The sequence below is a fragment of the Perissodus microlepis genome, chromosome 8 (genome assembly GCF_051167445.1).
Source record: "Perissodus microlepis isolate ML-2025 ecotype Zambia chromosome 8, ASM5116744v1, whole genome shotgun sequence".
In the NCBI taxonomy this organism is placed as follows: Eukaryota; Metazoa; Chordata; class Actinopteri; order Cichliformes; family Cichlidae; genus Perissodus; species Perissodus microlepis.
The window spans coordinates 4,515,007-4,537,135 of NC_140468.1; the positions used below are offsets into that span (position 1 = coordinate 4,515,007).

A 22,129-nucleotide genomic window follows, 5' to 3' on the forward strand; every position below is an offset into this window, starting at 1 on the left:
CTGTTGGGCTAATATGGATTTTGGGTTGCAGACTTCTGCTGTGAGTTTACCGGACGCTTGTCCATTTTAAAGTGAATCTCCAATAAGGAAATAGCTAATGACTTACAGGAGTCACCTGACGTGAAGCATCGCTCAGTCAGGCTTCAGCGCTTGAAGCGACGAGGAAACCTTTCCTGTTTCAGTTTTGACTTTTAATGTAAAATTCTGCAGCATTTTGTGAACCCAGAAAACATTTTTATCTCTCTCGGTGCTGTTTTCACGAGCATTTAAGAAAATCACATGGCTCAGGTTTTGATTTTTGTCTCTGATACCAAACACAAATTCTCATTTTTGCCTTAAAGCTGAAGTGAGGCCAAATAAAAGAGCTGAAATGTGTTAATTATTGAGCTTTAGAGGTTCTGGCATGTGTGTTTTCTCACTGTGGTCACAGCCCAGTTAGCAGCTTTGAGGAGTGAAACATTTTCCTCTCACATATCTGAGCCCATAAGGAAACAGGCTTAGTGCGTCTGCTGGAAACAACCAACAACAATACTGCTGCCTCTGTGTAGCGTGGGCGTTAAATCCTCCTTCATTTGCTTCGGCTTTTGAACTCGCTCATGCACACTGACAGTAAACTATGTCAGAAATAATGACACAGATGCATAGAAATACTTCTTCTTTGTCATAAAATAGAAGTGTGTGTGTGTGTGTGTGTGTGTATATATATATGTGGTCTATTTTTATAGTAGTTTAGCAGTATATCAGATACATCACCAGTAATCCCTCTGTGATGCAGTGCCTGACATGCTGTGTGTGTTTCAATAAGCCTTTTAAGTTAAACATTAAAGTGGGAATGATCAATAAGTGACAATGTGAAAACAACTTGCAAACCCCCCTCCCGGCTTAATGTTTGGCTTCTTTTATTTACTATTCTGGTTCGTTTCCTGCAGATAAAAGTGAAAAAGCTCATCCTTAGAGTTAGGATAAGGAGCTCAGTCATTCAGGGGGCGCTCAGAGTAGAGCCGCTGCTCCTCCACATAGAAGGAGCCAGCTGAGGTGGTTTAGACGTCTAATCAAGACGCTTCCTTGACGCCTCCCAAGTGAGGTATGTCTGACCAGAAGGAGACACTGGGGCTGGATCTGGACCTGCTGGAGAGATTATGTCTCTGGGGTGGCTTGGGAACACCACAGTGTCCTCCCAGAAACTGGAGGTGGTCTCGGGAGAGGGAGGTGTGGCGATCCAAAACTTTGTCTTCCTGTCACATAATAAAATGCCACCTGCGCCTCCCCGTTATGTCCAAGGTGTCTTTTTGTGTCAGTGCTATGATTCAGTAGTAACTGCAGAGCCTGTGTTAGGAGATCAGAGAGACAGCGGATGGTAAAAGTCACACTCACGGACGTAGTTCATATCCATTTGTGTCCTGTGTGTTTTGCACTTTGCTTTGATTGATTTCCTTCTTTTTTCAGTGCCTAGATTTGGGTACGTAGCTCAGCTACTTGATTAGGTTTGGAAGAAGTTTGCAGGTGCAGTAAAAGATGCATTTTCTGCTGAGTCAGCTGCTCCTGTGACAGCGACTGAGGAACTGAAATAAAGTCAGGAGAGCAGAAAGAAAAGGAAGAATGGATGTGAAGCCCTCAAATTGCATTGTTGTCCTCCAATGGAAGCTTCAGTCAGGAAAAAACAATTTAATAAATGTTTGGCTGCAAACAGGAGAAGAACAGCGGTGATCACACTGGAGCACTTGGCAACCATCTTGGCACCACCACCTTACACAATCAAGCCCTCATTTAAATTAATTGGGAGAGAACTACAGCTTTTATTTTGATAGTCACCATGTAGTATGATTATTTTTTATTGCTTCAGATTTTTGGTGGCTTTGCCCCAAAATATGATTTCAAAAACCTTTTCTCTGCAGGTGATACTTCTGCACCACATGCACTCAGTTTTATACCATCACAGTTTCACGAAGGACTCAAACCACAAACTCATCACAGCACTGAAATCCACACGCTAGCTGTGATATGGATACAACGAGTGTAGAAAAACAGCAAGTTCACTCATTCTTAGATTGTACGTTTCCCAGTTCAGCCTTTGATCCGATGTTAGTTTTATCTAAAAAGAGCCAAGCAGCTAATTTAGTTCTGTGCAGAATTCACAAACACATCCATCATAACGTTTTTAACCTACTTTATTCATCCACATAACACAGCAAACATAAAAAAGTGCAAGATGTGCACAAAAATTCAGACACACATTCTTAACTCAGTCCTCCACTCCAGTTCTTGCTTACAAAGAGCGAAAACAAACCTCCCTCAATTGTATATATAATTCAAGTTTAATGTATTATTATTACCAACACGCACACAAAAACACCACCATAATAGCATCATTTAAAAAAACGTCTCTATAACATACGCACATAATGAGCCAGTGGCTCGTGCACATTTGCTTAACATGCAGCCTCAGTATGAGACTGCGAGGAGACACAAATCTATGAGAGGGTTTTGTCAGGAAAGGACAATCAATGCAAATATTGTGAATGGAGGAGCAGCTGCAGAGAAGGTGTCTATATACATATATTGAACTTTATGCACTTCAAAATCCAAAAGAAGGTCTGCAAACATAATTTCTTTCTACAAGTTAAAAACAAAAAAGTCAGCATGATGTCATCAGGGGTGAAGTAAGGGGGTGGAGTCTTGTGATTCTGCTGTGCTGCTGTTTATTTCACAAAAATCCAAATTTGGTCCTTTTTCTTATTTTTAATATTCGTAAACCAAAACTATTTGCCAGTTGTGTATTTCAGCTTCTCGCACTTGCACACTGCTGAAACAACACAAATTTTCCTATAAACGTACCAGATAATAACAGTGCCGGGCATTAAATCCACCATAATGTGCCTCCGCCGTAAAGCTCCCCTCACCTCTTCTCATGCAACTTGTCGAGCGATGCCAAGAAATTATCCCGAGCTACTTAATTCCCTTATTACATAAGAAATGCCTCCTGTGTTACTGAGGTTTAACAGTCATAAATCACTCTGTGGTCCAGTGCCAGAAAGAATTCATTTCAAGGTCATGCTGCTTAATTTGAAAGCTCCACCATTTCTACCTTTAATCTCTTGGCTCTGCGTGAAGGTGATGTCTCAGTGCGGTCGGGTTTTCTTTCTGCTTTTACACACTTGCTTTGTAAATCTTTGTTTTTGTTAATGTGAATTGTTTTTTTCATAAAGTGACTTTATTGCTTTGACTTTAATAAATTCAGATTATGTGTGACCAAGTACCCCGGAGGAAAGTTGTGCACTCATGCAGTGCCATGTAAAGAAGCTTTGTTATAAAAGAAAATGTGTCTTCAATGAGAAGATTTTGTTTGACTGTGCAGTGAAAACATGCAAAAAAAGCAAAAAAATGATTTTTACAGGAATGAAAACGCTGATAACCTGTTGTTTATGTGTCCACATCTCAGGAAAGGCTTACTTAAAAATATAAAAACTATGAATTATGTGCATGGTCAGTCCATTAGGCAACTTTGTCGGTCTTAACTTTTGACATTGACGTAATCGTCCACAGACAGATTTTAAAGCTCTCTAGGATATTGCATTTGGGGTTTAGGGAATATCACAAGCTAGGTAATCTTGATTGGGGATGACAGTCCCTTTACACTGTCAACATCCTATTTTTAACCAGGTCATTGCACATTGTTGCCCTCAGGCAACCCAATCCGATTTTATCTCTTCCCCTCCCCGGACATTTATGATTATTAAAACATGCATTTAGGATTATCAGCCTCCATCTCAGGTGTCCGCATGCACACTAATGGGAAAGCGTTTGATGTTTGTTATTTCTGTTTGCCTTCATCTTTCATCTTTTTAGCTTATCTCGAGGACGGAGCTGATAGAGGGGGTGAAAAATAAAGCTTATGCTTATGTGCTTAAGACTGCAGTTCCTCTAATGGCCACTTAAGGCTTGCTGTGAAAGCAGGTTAGTGGCTTGTAGTCACATGGGTGAGGGTCAAATTGAGAGGTGTGCCTACCTGTAGTTTTCTTCATCCCTGCTCTGCTAAAAGTGGGATTTAGTATTTTAGTAGTAAAATCTAGTGTAGCAGAGCAAAAGAAAATGAATGAGCTCAAATAACTAAATATTAAATTAATACGATGTGATTTGTTTCATAAGTTCCAGTAAGAAAGATTAAATAAGATGTACTTTATCACAAAAGCTCCTCTGTAGCTTCAACTAAATAGGATGTTTCAATAAAATATAATATATGACAGCACAGAATATCTGAATAAGATAAGAAAAATAAACTTGGCCAGCTGTATCCTGCTGTGTATAAGCAGATATGATGATGCTATCATGGCTGCTTTTCAGCCTTAAGCGAGAATAAAGGTGGAATTTGGCATGTGAAGCTAAAAAGCATCATCAGCTTAAATTCAATCCCTTAAACTAACCTAACAGTGTGCATGGATGCCGCATGTTGCTTTGCACCAGTCTAACATAACTGACCACTCATAACACTTCAAACTAACCCGCTCCGTAATCTGCAGAGGTGTTAATGGAGCTGAAGGCTTGACGGGTCACCCTGCTAACTTTAAACCTGAACAAAAAGGCGAGTTGTACAAGAATCGCCTGGTGTGCAGATGTTACGAGGGGCCTGTGTATTTACAGGGGTCCTGACCTCTGTAAACGCTGTCTTGATGCCTTCATAGGCTCAGTCACTAGTTTCAGGTCATATTGAATAAGTCATGAAGTCCATTTGGGAACTTATCATCATTATTAGTCTGAAACGAAGGAGACCTCCATCTCCAATGAGCATGCAGCGTCCAATAAAAGTGTTTGCCTCTGGGCTTTGTAACGGGAGCTCACCAACCAAAGAATGATGCCACGGGGGCTACGTCCATCTTTTACGCCGTTAATGATTTCCATTAATGTCTGCCTTTGGGTGTCTACTAGTCCTCCTTCACCTTTGATCACCCGACTGGATCTCTGCTCTGTGTTTTTGGTATCGATGCCTTTTCGAGCATTTTAAATTGAATTATCTGACAAATGGTATGTCTTAGATATTGTTCTGAGTTCTTTTGTGACCTCCTGGGTGAGCCATCAATGGACTCCTGGAGTAATTTAGTAATCCGGCCACTCTTGGGAATATTCACCGCTGTTCCAGGTTTTCTCTGTTTGTGGATAATGGCTCTCACCATGGAGTCTCAAAGCCTTAGAGATGTCAGTGATGTGCTGCTTTTTGAGAACTTTTCACTTTGTCAGAGAGGTTCAATTTAAGCGATTTCTTCATTCAACATTTGTAGCAGTTATCAAGTCTGCATGTAATAACTGAAATTAAACTCAACATTGCAAAACATTAATCACAGTTAATTTCATGATAACATGGTGGCGATTAGTTTGTCACATAAGTCCGGGTAATAAAAGGGCCTTAATGAATGAAATCATCATTTAAACCTGGGTTATCTTTGTCTGATATTTAGATTTGTGTGATGATCTGAAATCTAAAAGTGTGACAAATATGCAAAAAACTGAGAAATCAAGAAAGAGGCGAGTGCTTTTTCACTGTAGTGTACATGTAATGTGTGATCTTAGTGGAAAGACTTAGAGGAAAGAAGAAAAGTTCCATTGTTTATGGATGTTGACAGCTTTCTGACATTCAGTCTGAACAACAAAAAGTCCACTGTCACTGAAAAAGGTGTCCAATGACCCTTGGAAGCGACCCGCTCCAAGATCGGGGTCAGACCTGTCCATAAAAGTCTGGAAAATGTTTTGAAATGGGAGAAGTGACACGTGCATACGTGACTTCACTGCCAATTATCGCCCGACGGAAAGTCTGACCTGAAGATTGAGCTGCGGCCCCTAACAGTGCCCTAACGTGATTACGTGGCAGGCGGCATATCTAACTTCATTTCAACCATGATAATCATCAAATTAACTGAACCACAAGCGTACATTTCAACATTTGATTCACACACTTGCAGCAAGCTCCTGCAGCTCCCCTGCAGGTAGCCCCGCATGTCAAACACCCACTCTAAAAAGAGTCTCCCTTCAACTTGAAATGGCCTCGTTTGAGGTCTTTCAGTTCCACGATGTCCCACTTGATGGATTTAATTTCCGTCATCTTTAGAGATAATAAATGTGAAATGACAAATGTGAAATTTGTTCCAGATTTACCGTGTCCTGTGCTGTGACACGGCGGGCCTGAGTGGAAAAATGTAATTTTACTCATCATTTGTCAGTGCCTCCATATCAACACCCCCTCCACACACACACCATTCACTTTGTATTATCCGGCAATGTGGAGAAATCATTATTTGGGACTCGCTTTTGATTTTTACCCTCAAGCGACCAAGACTGAGTGACACTCTTTGTGTTTCTCATTTTTAGATTGTTTCCTTCATCTGTGACAGATACTCTAAATTAATCTGATGCACTTATTTTGTGCTTTTTTCTGTTTTACTTCCATCCATCCAGTTACATCCACTTCAGGATTATGGGGGTCTGGGGCTTTACCCCAGCAGTCATAGAGCAAGAGGGATTCAAACCCAGCATCATCATGCTGTGAGGCAGCAGTGCTACCCACTACACCACCACGCCGCCCTTATTTCCCCTTTGTTTGTGTCCCTGAACACTTTTATTTATCTCATGCAGACTTGTGTCTGTGCAAAATCAACACGTTCCCCCTTTAAAGGGGTGAAAACGTCTGAATTTGGATTCTGGCATCAGTTTGATGCTCACTCCAGAGAAACACGTTCAAGTCTTGCACATCGAACATGTTTACACTTCATTGTTATTATTTTTTAACACGTTATTGTGTATTTTGTGTTCTTTCTGGGTACCCAAAAGCACACAGCATCATCAAGGACCACAGCCACCCAGCACACCAGCTGTTCTCCTTGTTACCATCTGGCAGACGTTACAGGAGTCTGCCTGCTCGGACTACAAGACTTAAAAACAGTTTTTACCACCTAGCCGTACGACACCTCAACCACAATATTTAAACACACACTACACTCCACAGGATGCACGCAGACGCTGTCCTACAGTTTCACAGATACATACTACACTCTGCACTGGTCATGTCATTTTTATTAGTATTTAAATAGAAATAAAAACCCTTACTCCGTGCAGTCCTGCACTAACTGACACTCAGACTTTGTGCTGTTCAGTTTGTACTGCTGCTCACTCCTGACACTTTATCTCATTTAAGATTTCTTTTTCTGTTTATACAAGTGTGCGTATATATATATATTTATACTTAGTCTGTTAACATTTTTTACTATATTTGTTGATGTGTTTTATGAATATTGTGTTTTTTTACTATTTTTACTGTACTATACTGCTGAGTGACTGTCTTCTGCTCGTCAAATACATTTCATTGCAATGTTGACGCTGTGCTAACTTGCATATGACAAATAAAACTGAAAACTGGACTGAAACTGCTTCTAAAGTGTTAGCCCTGCAATTGGTTGGTGTCCTGTCCAGGATGGACCCCACCTTTTCCCTACGACAGCTGGGACAGTCTTCAGCCCCGCAGCAGTTAAGAAATTGGACGGATGGATTAATAATTGTCATTAAAACCAGCTTTCATGTGTTCATATGCCATCTTGTCCTGGCTGATGAATTTGGACACCATATATCTGCTGCAGACACAAAACATGCTTCTTGTTTAACTACTTTACTTTCAGAGTTGTGCTTTTGCAAAAAACGTGACAGCTGGTGTCCTTGAACACAAACAAACATTTTTTCATAACTGTCTCACATTTTCTTCTATGAGACTCAGCTGTGCAGTGTGCTCGTGTCATTTCAACATTGAAATGTAGACGAGCCGAACCTCTGACAGTCATTACAGTCGGGCTCTCTGTGTGGGCTCTCAGTCGTCCCGGTCATGTTAGTCTGGAGTGGTTGAGTCGAAGGCAGCTTCTCAATCCATCTTTATTGGCCTGAGCTGAAGAACTTCTGAATAAAAAGTGAAACATGTTCAAGAACCTAAAAGTTTCAAGGCCTTTAAAGGTGTTACCAGTGAGCGGATCCTGAAGTGAGACCCAAAAGAGAGTGATTTCCTTTCAAATGGCTTTATTGTACAGACTGAGCAAAAACAGAGTAAATGATGAACAGGGAGGGTGCAGGGAACAGAGCCTCAACATGGGAGGATAACTCTGAGAGAGAAGGAAGGAGAGTCAGTCCTGACAGAATTGGACGCTGAGCTGTTCATGAAATGTTTCAGGAGGTGATAGTGAGACTTGGTCAGGATGTTTATTTGAGAAGAGTGAGCCAAATGTGAGAGACCGGGACTCCACCTGCAGATGGAGCTCAGATGAATCCAGCTCGAGAGATTTAGAGAGATGTTAAAGCACAACAGATGACCAGTGCAGGACCATGACAAACAGAAGTCTGGCTGCTGTTGACTCAACCATCTTAGTCCATAATCAGCGCCTCTCTTCTGTTTCTAAATCCAAACATCTCGTTGTGGGTGTGTAATTGTTCGTGTCCAGGAGCAGCTGGATTAAAGCAGGAGGCAGAGATGATTCAGCAACACGATAAAACAAACCGAACATTTCTGAAGTGGCACGTAGGACTGCACAGTTTGGGCTTTCAGCTAAACCTGTAAACTTAAACAGATTAAACTTTATTCACTTTATTTAATGATCTCAGACTCACCTCTGTCATACCTGCCGTCACCTGCACCTTCGCACTCCTTTGGCCTGAACACCTTGGGGAGCAGATGGGTCGCTCATTAAATTCTTCAGTTTTTCTTACGCATCACTTCAGAGATAATTGTCTAAATTATTATTTACTGAGCTTGTCATATTATTGCAGATTTTTATTCCCACCACAAAGAAAAAACGACCACTTAAATATCCTCGACCTCCGTGTGTGTGTGTGCAATTCTTGAGTATTTATGACTATATCCACTTTGACCTTTGACCTATTTTAATCTGAAATCGTTTTGAGTGAAAAGTATGATCCTCATTATGTATTTATTTATTTATTTTTTATCTCTGACCCATTTAATTTTACATATGTGTGAATAGTATCATTATTATTTACCACATATTCCTCAATTTTGCAAACATTAGACCAAAGCAAAGCTATTTCATTTTGTATATTATTAATAGTCACTTTATTTTAGGGCACATGGATGCTTCGTATATTTTAGAAATGCTGGATTTATACCATAACATATAGATTGTTGACATGTCTGTGCTGACATTGCATCAGGAGTTCTCCACATGCAGCTCGTTTGACTCTGCGAGCAGTGGGAGACGGCGAGCACCTGCACCCTTTAGTGCCTTTCTCGTGACTGTAGGATGGGCTAATTGGCTTGGGATACACAAGTCCGCAGGGCTCTGCAGGACACATATCAAAGACGGATCCACATAGGAGACAGGAAACAGGGAAGGAACTGGAAAGTACTTTATTTTCTGAATATCTGCCAGAGTAGAACAGGCTGTGGAATTCGCTGATTGGCTAACCGTGGTAGACCCTTCTCAATAAACTGAGAAGCTCCCTGGAGCCCAGCTGCTGCTGCTGCTGCTGCTGGCCCGTCTTCCACTGTGTTTGAATCTGCTCGTTGCAACTTACCCCCCGGGGAGTGCTTTGTGTCTATTTTTTCTGCATGAATCCGTATTTCAATAAGTGATTTTCCAGAAGCTGCATCTCCGTTTTTACCTATTTTAAAGTTTTAAATAGTAATAAAACTGTAATTCAGGAGTACAGTTCTGTCCTCAGCTCCAGCGTCTGAAACAACAGGATGGACGTGAAGCGTACGTCATTTGCGGCTAAATCGTGGGTCTCAATTTAAAGAATAATAACAGTGCTTAGGCAGAAGGGTGGTAGACTGTTCCGACAGCAAACGTGTGAAAAATCACAGCTTGTGAGACTTTCTCTAATGATATCTCTCCCTATTAGTCTCAAAGCAGAAAAAGGTCACAGTGCCACTACGAATCGAGCACAAATTCCCATCTAGGGACACGAGGCCAAAAAGGAAAAGGCAAAAAAAAAAGTGATAAATCAAACAGAGTCTCCTCATCTGGTTTTTCTTCTTCTCTTGCTCTCTTTACAGATAATGTTTATAGGCGATGTCTTGCAAATGGGACATGGGCGTTGAAGGGGAACTACTCCATGTGTAAGGCCATCCTTCACGAGGAGGTAAGAGTCAGCTGTCTGCACGTGTCTTGATTAATGTGGCCTTTAGGTAGGATCCTAAACGTGTGGAGCCTATGCATGGTAATCAGAAACAGACAAAGGCAATGTTAGTGGTGGAAGACGCCGCTTTGCTCGAGGCTTACTGGAATATTTATAGTAAATATGACTTCGGGGTTTGTTTGCCTGCAGACAAAAGAGCAAAACATCACTGAAAATACGGCAGATTGCCCCAGAGCATCTCTTTAAGGAATCTACTTGTTTTGATTTTTGCACTGCAGCGTGCCTTTAATGTCACCTTGCCCCAAGTTATTGAGGCGTCGCTGGTTTCAAATGTAGGTGGAAGCTTTAAATCAGCTTATCGACCTGCAGCCTTTTCTCTTCTGAAACACGGGTTTCATTTAAAAGAAAAGAAAACTTCCTCAAAAGAAACAACAGTGATTTTTCTAAACAGCATTGTCCTCCGGTGATGTGAGCGACTCGTGAAAGCCGAGAAGAAAACAGCCAGTCAGCACGCTGCTGTTATGGTCCTGCTGTGCTCTACATTTTAACCATTCACGTTTTTTTCTTCCACTTTTTCTACTCATTTTTTTTTGTTCATACTCGGACCTGAAAGACACATCCGCTTTCCATGTGAAAATCTAACACCCAGTCCGTTTAAATGTGATGGAGGGGATCGCAAACAAGCATTTATAATGTCTTATTGACTTTATTTGCATAATTGCGTGAGTCCTCTTCTGTTTCAGTGCTCCATGAAAGTGGCTACTGCATTTATGCGCGTGCTCCTCTGTCTTCTCTGCCATTATCACATCTTTCTGAGAGGATGGACGGGCGGAGCAGCAGGAGAGAAAAGCACTGATAGTCCTAACTAACCAGAAGCTAGTCTGGCTGAGAGCAGTCAACCTGATAACTGACAAAAAGTTGGAGTCTAAATCCTAATCCTGCATTATGGGATAAGACCGATGCTCTTTTAAAACACCAAAACAATGCCGGCTCTGCTCTCAGTGCTGTCATCTCACTCTCTCAATCCCAATCCCACTGCTACTACAGAAGATTTTAAACCTTAAATTGGCTTAAAATCTATGATTCTTCTGTTTTTTTATCAGTGCTGTAGTGCTTAGAAATCATAACTCCATCACAATGAAATGTTAGGGAATAGTGTCAGCTGTGAATTAATATACATCTGCTGCTCTAGTGAGCGCTCAGAGCAGCCAGGAGGTGCCCGCCTAATTTAGTCGGCTTGATTCGGGGGTTATTTGATTGTTTATTTTGCTCAATCTCACCCTAACAGAACGGGTGAGGAGAATAGAATGAATTTAGAAACAGGCGACAAGTCACTTTTTCCTCCCGGTGTACAAAAGTAAATCAAAAATGTCTTTGGAATATCTCTGAATTTGCAGTTATTTATTTATTAACCTTTATTTAACCGAGAAGTGAAACTCCTCAGAGTGAGTGAGATCTCTTTTGTGAGAGTGAGCCCAGATTTGAAGCATTAATCTTGCATGTTTTTTGATGATGTAGTAGAGAACTAATTTCTGAGGTATTTCTGGCTTTGCTTTCCTCAGACATCTGGAGGGGCTGATAGTAGAGCCGCTGCTCCTTTGCATTTAAAAAAGCGAGGTAATTCAGACTTCTAATCACGATCCACCCGGCTGCCTTCAGTTGGAGGTTTACAGGCTTGTCTAGCTCATAGAAGACCCAGGGGTGGACCCTGAACATCTCGCTGAGATTATATATATATACTTTTAATGAGCCATAAGATTATCATCACTGAAAGAATCAAAGACGTCGGCAACAGTTCAGGGGAGTGAAAAAGTCTGTACTGAAATATTCAGCTGGGAAAATTAGCAGCAGGTACAATAATTGGAAATATTGATTCACTGTTGATTGAAAGGCGCTTTCTCAACATCAAAGCTGTGCCTGTTTTGACCCCAAGGCAACCTTTCCGACCTCAAGTCAATGTTAGATTAACCCTCTCAGGCTCAAATTAAGTTTTTGTTGCTAATGCACAAAAGAATACCTGCAGTGGTACTTCTGAGTAAAAAACGCATAAAATATGTATGTGGGGTAATCAGGTTGTTAGCTTTTACTTGTTGCAAATCTGCAACGCCTGCCTTGAGAGGGTTAAAAGCTGCGGAGAGCAGGGCTGTCCGCCGGACACGATGTGTGTGAACGATTCAAATGAAAACGAAACAGTTTTAGTTTGTTGAAATTTAAAATATTACTATTACCTCACTCTCTGCAGGTTGTCAGCGCTACATGAAGCAGAGACACGCTTACTTTGCCGCTGCATCACCTCCTATTTTAATGTACCCTTTTTAGCATTTGGAAACGTTTGCAGAGTGAATCTTAAGCTGTTGTGACTGACATAGGCTCTGTCTTATTTTTGGGTATGTGCAGAATGTGATTTAGTAAATAAGTAAGACCATGCCTGGAAAAGAAACATGAGCAATAGTACCGTTGGATTTATAAAACATTTTGTTCTAACCGCCATGCATAAGCTTGTGCAATCTGCATAACATCCCTACTTCTGTATATAAAGAAATAGTTGAAGTCCAGGTGACGTAGAGAAAGATGTGAGGATGTTGCGAGAGAGAAGCCTGCACCTCTAAAGCACGAAAGTCCGACTGAAGAAACTGAAATAATTGTGTCCAAAGAGGAAATCAGAGAAAGTTGAGCTGTTTTTTAAGATGTTAAAACATTTAAGAGAAGGTCAGATAAATATTCTTTAAATGGAAAGGTTAAAGCCGACACCTTTCCATTTTGGGAATTAAAGTATCTGAGAAAACCAAATTAATGACCAAAAGACAATGATAATTGTTGCACACTTGGACAAATGACACTTCCAGGCGTGCATGAGTTCAGAATCGTTCTCTTTACTTGCTCATTTGCAACTGCAAATACAAAACACAAGCACTTCAGTTTAGTGTAGCTGCACTCTGCAGGCTATCTGTGCAGTAAAACACACAGGACCCCAAAGCTGCCCGATTCAGTGCCTGAGTGAGCGCCACCAGTGGGAATCATCATTGACCAGAATATTCTAGCTGGATTGCCAGTGAGCTCAGTATGTGTCAAAAATAGTAATAAAGAACTGAATGCATAACGTAACAATGATAAGAATGCCAAACACATGAAATTATGGAAGGAGGGGGGCAAATCTATTACAATACTTTCATCTTGTCCACCCATTACATGAGTCTCACATAATTCTAATAATAAATAGTAGTATTCATTTTAAAGACTTGTTTAAATTCACTAAAACAGCCAGGTCTTCATTTGTTCATACGCAGGCACCTCTAAATCTGTAAGTTAGTAAATGAAGCTCATTGTGTGGATGGCAGCTTACGTATGAACCAGTACAGCCTCTCACGTCCTCGGCACCAATCTGATACTTATTCCAATTAGGGCTGCCACGATTAGTCGACTAGTCACGATTACGGTGACTATCAAAATCGTCGACGACTGATTTAATAGTCGACGCGTCGTTTGAAGCTTTGTAAGATCACAAAAGACGCAGGAATAAGTAGTAGGATTTAAAAGTGTAATAACGGACTGAAACAGAAGATGGCAGCACTGCATGTACAAGGATGTCAGCTGCCGTTAAATCCCGAAGAAGAAGAAGAAGTAGCTCTGTCCCAGAATTCATAGCGCAGCCCAGCTCAGTTTCCAACAATGGCGGCAGCTACTTAGTTTTACTATTACTCTTATTATTCTTTCTGGGTCACAAAATAAACGTTTAACATATTTTCAGGCGAGAATGTAGCTGTGTAAACCTCAAATATCTGCTCAGTTTATCAAGACACCACATATTTTCAAAAGCGCTCCGACGTTTTCGGAGATGTCTGTTACCCACTAGCTCGATAGTTAGCCGGGGGCAAGGCTCACTAGAGCCCGTGAGAACCCGGACTCCCGGCAAATCGTTTTCAAACCCACTGCCGTCTTTCGCTACTCAGGTTAAATATGATATATAAGTCATTTAGATAACTTAAAAATTTTATTGTTTGGCTTTTTTTTTTAGTATTTTATTTGTTCCTGAGTAAATCGGTTTGGCTGAGATTAAAGTTATAGTTTTTACACAGCTGAATAAACGTCAAGCAGACAACTGATTATCAGAAGTGTGAGATGCTCGAGAATATACTCCGATGTCCCGTTGTATTTTAGATAGCAAGGAGTTTATTAAACTTCACCGAAACAATCTGCAAATTTCATTAAAATTTAATAAACTATCATCTTGTCTTTATTTTTAGTTAGCACATACCTTAAACACTTAAAGCTGTAAGCTAATGATAGTTATATAAGAGCAGACGCATGCTGGTGCAATAAGCTGTACGTTTTACGTCCAATGGATGCATGATCTGATTAGTCGACTAATCGCAAAAATAATCGGTGACTAGTCGACTATCAAAATAATCGTTTGTGGCAGCCCTAATTCCAATAAGCAGGACAAAAATGTCTGGGGAGGCAGCTTTCAGTCTAAAAGTCCCGGACTGGACTCGGTGTCACCGGGAAGCGTTGAGATTTGAAAAATCTACCTCTCAGATTAATATTCACCTGTGAACATTTCTCAACTTTACCTTAAGTTTTGCTTTTAAAAGTATTAATTGTAATAATTATAATTAATATATGTTAATTCTTAATTAATACAGCCTCACAAAATCCCCATTTTCTTGGTTGCCATGAATGAAGACCCTCAAACAAAATATCCTTCTTAATAAAATACACAAAAACAGAATAAAAACCAGCAGACACACAGCTTTTTGTTTTTTGAAAGCAGAGTTGTGAAGACATGCTTTCGTGTAATTAGGTTGGCAGTTAGTCATTTGTACTTTATAGATCTGTGAGGATGAGAAAACAGAGTTTGGAGCGAGACCCTTCATTTACTGCCTTTTTTCCCCAGGGACTGACTGATCCATCGATCCCTTCAGGAGATGGATATAGAGCGTCTCACCTTTTAGAAATATGTGTCTCAGTTTTTCTTCCACCAGGTATCAGCAGCGCTGTGATTGACATCAGAGGAGAGAGGGGGGACGTGAAGTAGCTTCCCTTTAAAGTTCAGTCTGTATTGAACCGGATATTCAGCGGTTCCACTGGGAGAAGAAACTGAGTGGATCAAAGGCTTATTAGAAAGTTTGTTTGAGGAAAAGAAGAATCCTCATTTCCTTTTGGGTCTTCCTCGAGGTTATTTTCTCAAATATAAGTGTCTTTGTTGTTTCTTATAAGGAGAGTGAGTCAGGTTTGGTTTTATGGCCCACACATTTTGTGAGACCCGAGGCTACTGGTGGTGGTGGGTGGGTCTTATATTATCTTCTTGCCATCCACCCCCTCCTCTCCTTTCAGGCTCAACTCGGTTCTCTCGTATCCATTTGAAAAACCTCCCATTTTCTTGATTTATACCCAGAAGTGTTAGCCTGCTCTACAGAAGTGCCTGTTGCAGAACTGATTCACACACGTTTTTTATATCTATACACAAATGTCCATACACTGCATGCAGTGGAAATCAATGCACTCTTTGGTTATATGCGGTTAGACCTTTGGAAGAGATCTTTGTATTTTGCTCATTCACACTGAACGCATCATTGAATAGTGCGTGGAGCCCGAGGATGACAGCTTTAACAAAAGCTAACTGGAGTCAACAAACCGCAGTCAGATAAATGAAAGCACGTTGGAGGTGTGGTTAAAAGCTTCCTCTGATTTGTAAAAATACTCAGGGCTTTTGAGTTTGACGCATCTTCTTGAAAAAAGAGCTCTGAGGAGATTTCCATAAACCCAAAAAGTACCGTTAGAGATTTAGTCCAGCAGTTACTCTTCATAGAAGTTGACTTTAAAAGTTACTAAAGCCTTAAATGATTCACAGGACCTGGTTAACATGAGGTGACTGTAGACATAAATATCATAAATATCACAACTGCCTGCTGGAGTCTGAACACTTCTATCACGCTGCTGCTTGGGGAGATGTAACGTGGGCTAGTGCAGCTAGAGATGAGCTCTATGGGGAGAACGCAGCACCCTGACGCAGTGTAAGAAGGTCCTTCATACATCGTGAACTCGTCATGTACATGGTGAATTTTGGCTGATTCATGGAGGGTGAAATTCATTTGCAAATTTTAACAAATTGTTTTGAAACACAGTGTCCAGGTTCTCAACATTGACATCACTGGACTACATCTACTTAATGTGGATGATGATCTTGGGGACTGTTAGTTATTGCCAATAGTTTGGAGATTTTTAGTTTGTTTTACCTTTAATGCTTTTAATTGATATTACAATATTATTAGATTTATATTAAAATTGATTTATGACTTTTATTCAGTGGGGATGCAGAAAATGCATAAATGTTTCTGTGGTTGTTGCTAATCTGTTGCCAACTCTGTTTTATCCTGCTGGAAATGTAGTTAATAGAACACAGATTAGAAAAATGAAAACTGACAGTCAGTAATTTGTCTCTCTGTCACTGGTAACATTAATTTAAACTGAAATGATTTTTACATCGCCTTCATCAGAGTCAAACCTGAACATACTGAACATTTAAATACATTTTTTTCACCAGGATTACCTTTTGGCTTTATTTGCAGTACCAACATTATATTTTTGCCTTTTTATAGCTTTCTTATACCTGTTGACCCATTTTTTGTAGCACATTGAAAGTATGTATCCAGTTCCTCTTGAAGAGCCTGATTGTGGATTTAGGATTTATTCAACCAGCTAATTCAAAGAAAACCTGGCTATGCTGAGCTGGCTATGTAGTGCACTGTTGTGGTGTAGTTGTGTTTGAGTCACACTGTTTGCATTCTCTCCATTCCCTGCTCCACCTGGTGTTGACACCATCGGTAATTAGCGATCACAAGGTTGGATCACCAGTATGGAGTTGACTGCCCAACTCTACACTGACTCCAAAATTACCAAAGAACTTTTGGAGCAGTCCAGACCAAACCAAGGCTGTACATCCCACTGATGCGTCTGCTGTGTCTCTGTTGGTCATGCTAACTTGGCATCCTCAAACTTTGTTTAGGGGGAAACGATCCATCACACAAATCTGTTTATAACACTCTGATTAGTGCAAAGCTCCTTGCAGCTTTCCTAAAAGTGATCTTTGCACGAATCATTTTAAACATCCTCTGCACCCAAAGCGAAATGCAGAAATTTGACACGTTGCATTAGCTGCATTAGTGAGCTCCGGCGTGCTTAGCACGTTTGCTTTTTGTGACCTCGTCATTTCCCTGAAAAGGAGGTGAAAAGTGCAAAGTTGGCAGTACACAAAAAGCCACAATAGGCTTATATAATCCAAAATCATGTTTTAACACAACAGCAATACCATGAGCTGACCTTAAAGAGCTGTTCACATCCTGAGAATCTGGCTGAGCTGAAGCGGTTCTCTGAGGAGAAGTGGTCCAAAACTCGTCCAGGACATTGTGCAGGTCTACTGGCAACACCTGTCAGAGATAATTGATGCCAGAGATATTAAATTAAGATATTTAATCCAAGGATTCAACAACTTTTTTCCACCAGATTTGTGAATGTTTAATGTCATGCTCAAAAATTGTGTGTGTGTCTTTACTTGTGATTTGGATAAAGATCAAATCACATTTTATGAGTAATTAAAGCAGAAAATTCCACACATACTCTTTTCTTGCCGCTAACCGCTCCTGTCGGTAATTACTCATTATTCCTTCTGTCATATGACCTTTAAAATGTTCCCTTTAAACGATGGGAAACAAAAAGTCTACAGTCCTTTAACCGGTGCGCACGACATCCTGCTGTGAAGGAGGGATTTTTGACATATCTTGGATTTTAACTGGTGTTTTTAATTAGTAATGATTCCTAATTGCATTGCATTCTATAATTAGAGCACGCAGTGACGCTTTTCATAGCACTGCTGCGCCGTGCAGGCACTCTAACTGATTCAGCCACAGTTCGTAATCAGGTAGACACAGAGCACATGCTCGTTTTCATCATCAATATCGTATCAGGTTTTTTCTGCTTCTATTATTGCTCCATTTGTTTTCTTCCACCGTGATTAATGTGAGCGCTCGCATAAAAGGGGGAATTTTACACATGATTGCACATTATTTCACTCGTATTCATCATTTCACACACAAAATAGACTGATGCCTACTTTAGTCAGAGGCATTATCAGAGGAAAAGTAAAACATCAAAATCTTATATTTTTTCTTTTCCCTCTTGGAGCCCTCTCGGGGCTGCTGTTTATTTTTAACCTGACAGCTGCACATTAGACTTTAGTAAACTGGATCCATTTAAATATCAAAGGTTACTCTGAGTCCCACAGGCTAATCACACAGATGTGGACATGTTGAATTTTTACTGTAGTGATCTATCACACCAAAAATAAAGACAAAAATCTAGCTTTGCAGTACACCCCACAGCTCTGAGTCGTCTCCTCACAGCCTCCTGTTTTCTCGTAGCCTCGCTTGCTTTTTGATTTCTCTTTGTTTCACATTTTCAGCTGCTTTTGTTTGGAGGCTTTGGTTCCCAGGTTTCCAGGTCTTTGGACTTTGTGTAGTTTAGCCCCTGAAAGGCTCACTTTTATTTGACTTTTTCTTGCATCTGGGTGCTCTTTTGCATTTCACGACACTTAATTTTTGGTTATTTTGTTCTGCTTTTAATATGTTTTTATGCCCTTGGAAGTCATGTGAGCCTTTACATGTGATACTGAGCTATACAAATAAAACTGGAACAAAATCGCTGCACTTTTTGTCCCCCTGTCCCACATACTGAGACAGTGTCCGGCATTTTGACTGGATCTAGTTTATATAAACAAACACGCGAGTCAAACAGGTGTGCTAATAAACCTTAACAGACTGAACAGCAGCTGAAATCTCATTTTTGAGAAGATTAAAAAAGCAATACTCAGGAGTGCATTTCAGCCTAAGTGTCCCACACAGTCACAATCTTTGCCCCGTGTTTAGTTTCTTAGGATCTGATGAGGCTGAATGTATTAAACTTCACAAACGAAGGATTTGTTGCCTTATATTTACTGAGATTTACCAAAGGAAGTAATTGGTAACTCGGTCTAAATGGCATTGTTTCAGACTCTGTTTAACAGCTGCACACAAAGAAACAGTAGTTCTGTAACCTGGTTTAATCTGTGAGACTGAACAGCTTCTGTTTGAAGGTAGAAATCTGACTGAAAAAATGTAGCAGGGTTCGATCTGTAGTGAGGACACTGTGTGTGGACAGTAGTCGTGTGTACTAATGAGATAACTAATGACTAACAAAGGCATTCACGGTGTAACTTTGACTGCAGTGAAAATGAGTGAAACTAGTTTTTAGTTATACTAGTTTTATTGGCACAAAGAAAATTTCCCTTCATAAAGGACCCGATATGTGGCGACCAGATAAAATATTAAATCCATGTGACAATGAGTGAAGTAACCGCTGGCAACACAAAGCCTCAACTTCAAGACAGGTTTATTGAAGCGACTGCCAATAAGACCGTACGATCCTTTTGACTTAGACCTATGACAAGGTGCTGAATAATATTAGAGAGATACCGAGGCAGCCGAAGCCTGGAAGGTCTGCTAGCAACCAGCCATCAGCCACAAGTACCTAAAATATGTTTCCAAAGATTTATCTCGTTGGATGAATTTATTTTAATTCCTTTTTGCATAAAAATGATTTTAAAAAACCTTCAAATAGAAATAAAATATGTCACTAACTCAAAAAAATATTTATTCCCAAAAAGCTGACTTTTCCATGTACTTTCTTTGCATAAATATAATGTTAAATGTTAAATTTAATGGAATTTAGTGAAATGAAATTTACTTGACTTGTATACAATTAGTTTATACCAACTTATTTTCCTTAATGATTAAAAAAAACTTCTTTTTTATAAAATTCATCTGCATTTTACTCAAAATTATTGCTTCATGTCCACGAGGGCAAAGTTTTTTCAGTGTGGATAAAGGAAACCCTTTTGATAGTGTGATAAATGGCATCAGTAGAGCCATTTGTCTTTTAAATGTCTCTGTCTCATGAGCGACCAGAGCCTCGAGCTTTCCCAAACAATTCTTATTTGTTCCTTAAAATATGCCAACCTTTAACCACAGAGGTGGGCGGTCAGAAAAAGACTTCTTCGCATGGATCATGAGTCTTGTCACCCAGTCCTAGAAATATCCCTTCAAGGATCTATCAGAAAAACATCTTACAAAAAACAATAGAGCAATTTCCAATAAAGAAGCAGAGAGATGGCTGGCTGGAGTTTTTAGTCACAACAACATTTGTCCAGTACAGATTTAGAAGTTGAAGATTAGAGCTGTTGGACTAAAATATAGTGAATGGGACGCATGACGTTTTTCAGTGTGGATGAGGCAGGGATTAAACATGCCCACGCTTAATCTCGGCGTAGACACCAGTAGGTTACATAAATCCACTTACAGCACAGATTACTGTTGGTAGAGTGGGGGAAATCTGATCACAATGGATTTCTGAGGCACAGACAGTGGGCTTAGGCACCGATTTGCAGGAAGATGGGTCTGTGTTTACGCCTCATGTGGATTCTCCATATGTGAGCGTGTGCAAAATCAAATGCTTCCCAGTATTCCTGTTTCCAAACCAGGAGTGGATCCAGAGGGGCGGCACAAGCCCCCATGAAATCTGGTTGGCCCTCCTGCAAGGCTCAGGGATTACTAGCCCCTGGACCACATCCTCTGTTTACATCTCCTGTTGGAAAGTTGGCTCCAGAAAGTATATGAACAATCACTGCTGAGGAGACATAAAACAGCAACAAAAGAACAACAAAGAGATGCAGAAATGCCAAAAGGAGAGGTGTAAAATAATAAAGCCACAGTGAGATCACCAATGCCAGAGAGGCACCAAATGAACACAAATGTGGATAAAATGAACTGCTGAGAGGCACAAACACACCAAAGAAATCCACAAAATGACTGTGAAGTGAAAATAATACCACGAAGAGACTCGGAACAGCAAATAACATTTACTAAATGCAAAAGGAATTCAAAACTCCCCCCAAAATGGCACCAAAGATGTGTAACACTTCCACTAAGAGACACACAAGTACCCTGAAATTACATAAATTGAATGCAAATGTATGAGTGCCAGAAGATGGAAACACAAGATTAGGGATGACACAAAATGACTGCAAAAGACACCAAAAGAATAAAGGTCTAAAGAACTACACAGAGACACAAAAACAACCAGAAAATAAAAGAAAATTTAGACAGAACTATGCTAAAGTATCACAAGGATGTGTTAAATAATCCACATGAACACACAAACAGACCAAAAAGATGAGTAAACCTCCCAAAAAGACAGAAATACCCCCAAAATATATAAAATGTCAGCAAAGAAATGTAAAATTATTTTAAGGTTATTCAAAATGATATGAAAGACACAAACATAAATAGTCGCAATTTAAAAATACATAAATCAGCAAAAAATAGATAAATTTCTAAAAAGCCAAGCAAAATGAATATAAAGGGGAAACCGACCCAAGAACTTACTGTAGGGCAACTACAAAGACACCAAAAAAAGCCAAAAGTGACAAAAACAAGATCAAAAAATAAGATTTTAGAAGAAGAAAAACTAAATGTACAAAAATGACCTGGAAACTACACAAAGTAATTGGAAACTGGCACAAAAGTACCACCAAACAAATTGCCTAAGATAGGAAAAGCACAATTTAAAAGAAAAATAAAAAGACTGCAGACAGATTCTCAAATGTTGTGAAATATGGGCTGAAAGTGATGAGTAAACCTTCCACAAAGAGATCCAAAAGTTACATAAAAATACTCCACAAGTACCACAAAATGATCGAAAATGACTGCAAATGAACAGAAAACAGACAAAAGAGACAAAACAACAATAAAGAAAATGACAGTAAAAAAGAGTTATTGCACAAAGGCTGAAGAGAGTCCAAGAATTCACAACGATTTGCAAAACTTGCACAAAAAAACTCACAAACATAAAAAAGTTCGTTTAAGAAATGTGAAAAAGAAAAGCCATAAAGAGACACAAAATCGATACAAAACCACTTCAA

The 22,129-nt window shown here is 39.9% G+C and overlaps 1 protein-coding gene across 2 annotated transcripts in view; it reads left to right on the forward strand.

The window, feature by feature from the left end:
* The window catches only part of LOC146381182 (corticotropin-releasing factor receptor 1-like), a 94,672-nt gene that overhangs the window by 35,201 nt on the left and 37,342 nt on the right, over nt 1-22,129 (forward strand). For both annotated transcript variants that reach the window (XM_084937091.1, XM_084937092.1), the window contains exon 5: nt 10,037-10,122. In XM_084937091.1, coding sequence (XP_084793217.1) covers nt 10,037-10,122 — 86 coding nt within the window. The remainder of the gene's footprint in view (nt 1-10,036; nt 10,123-22,129) is intronic.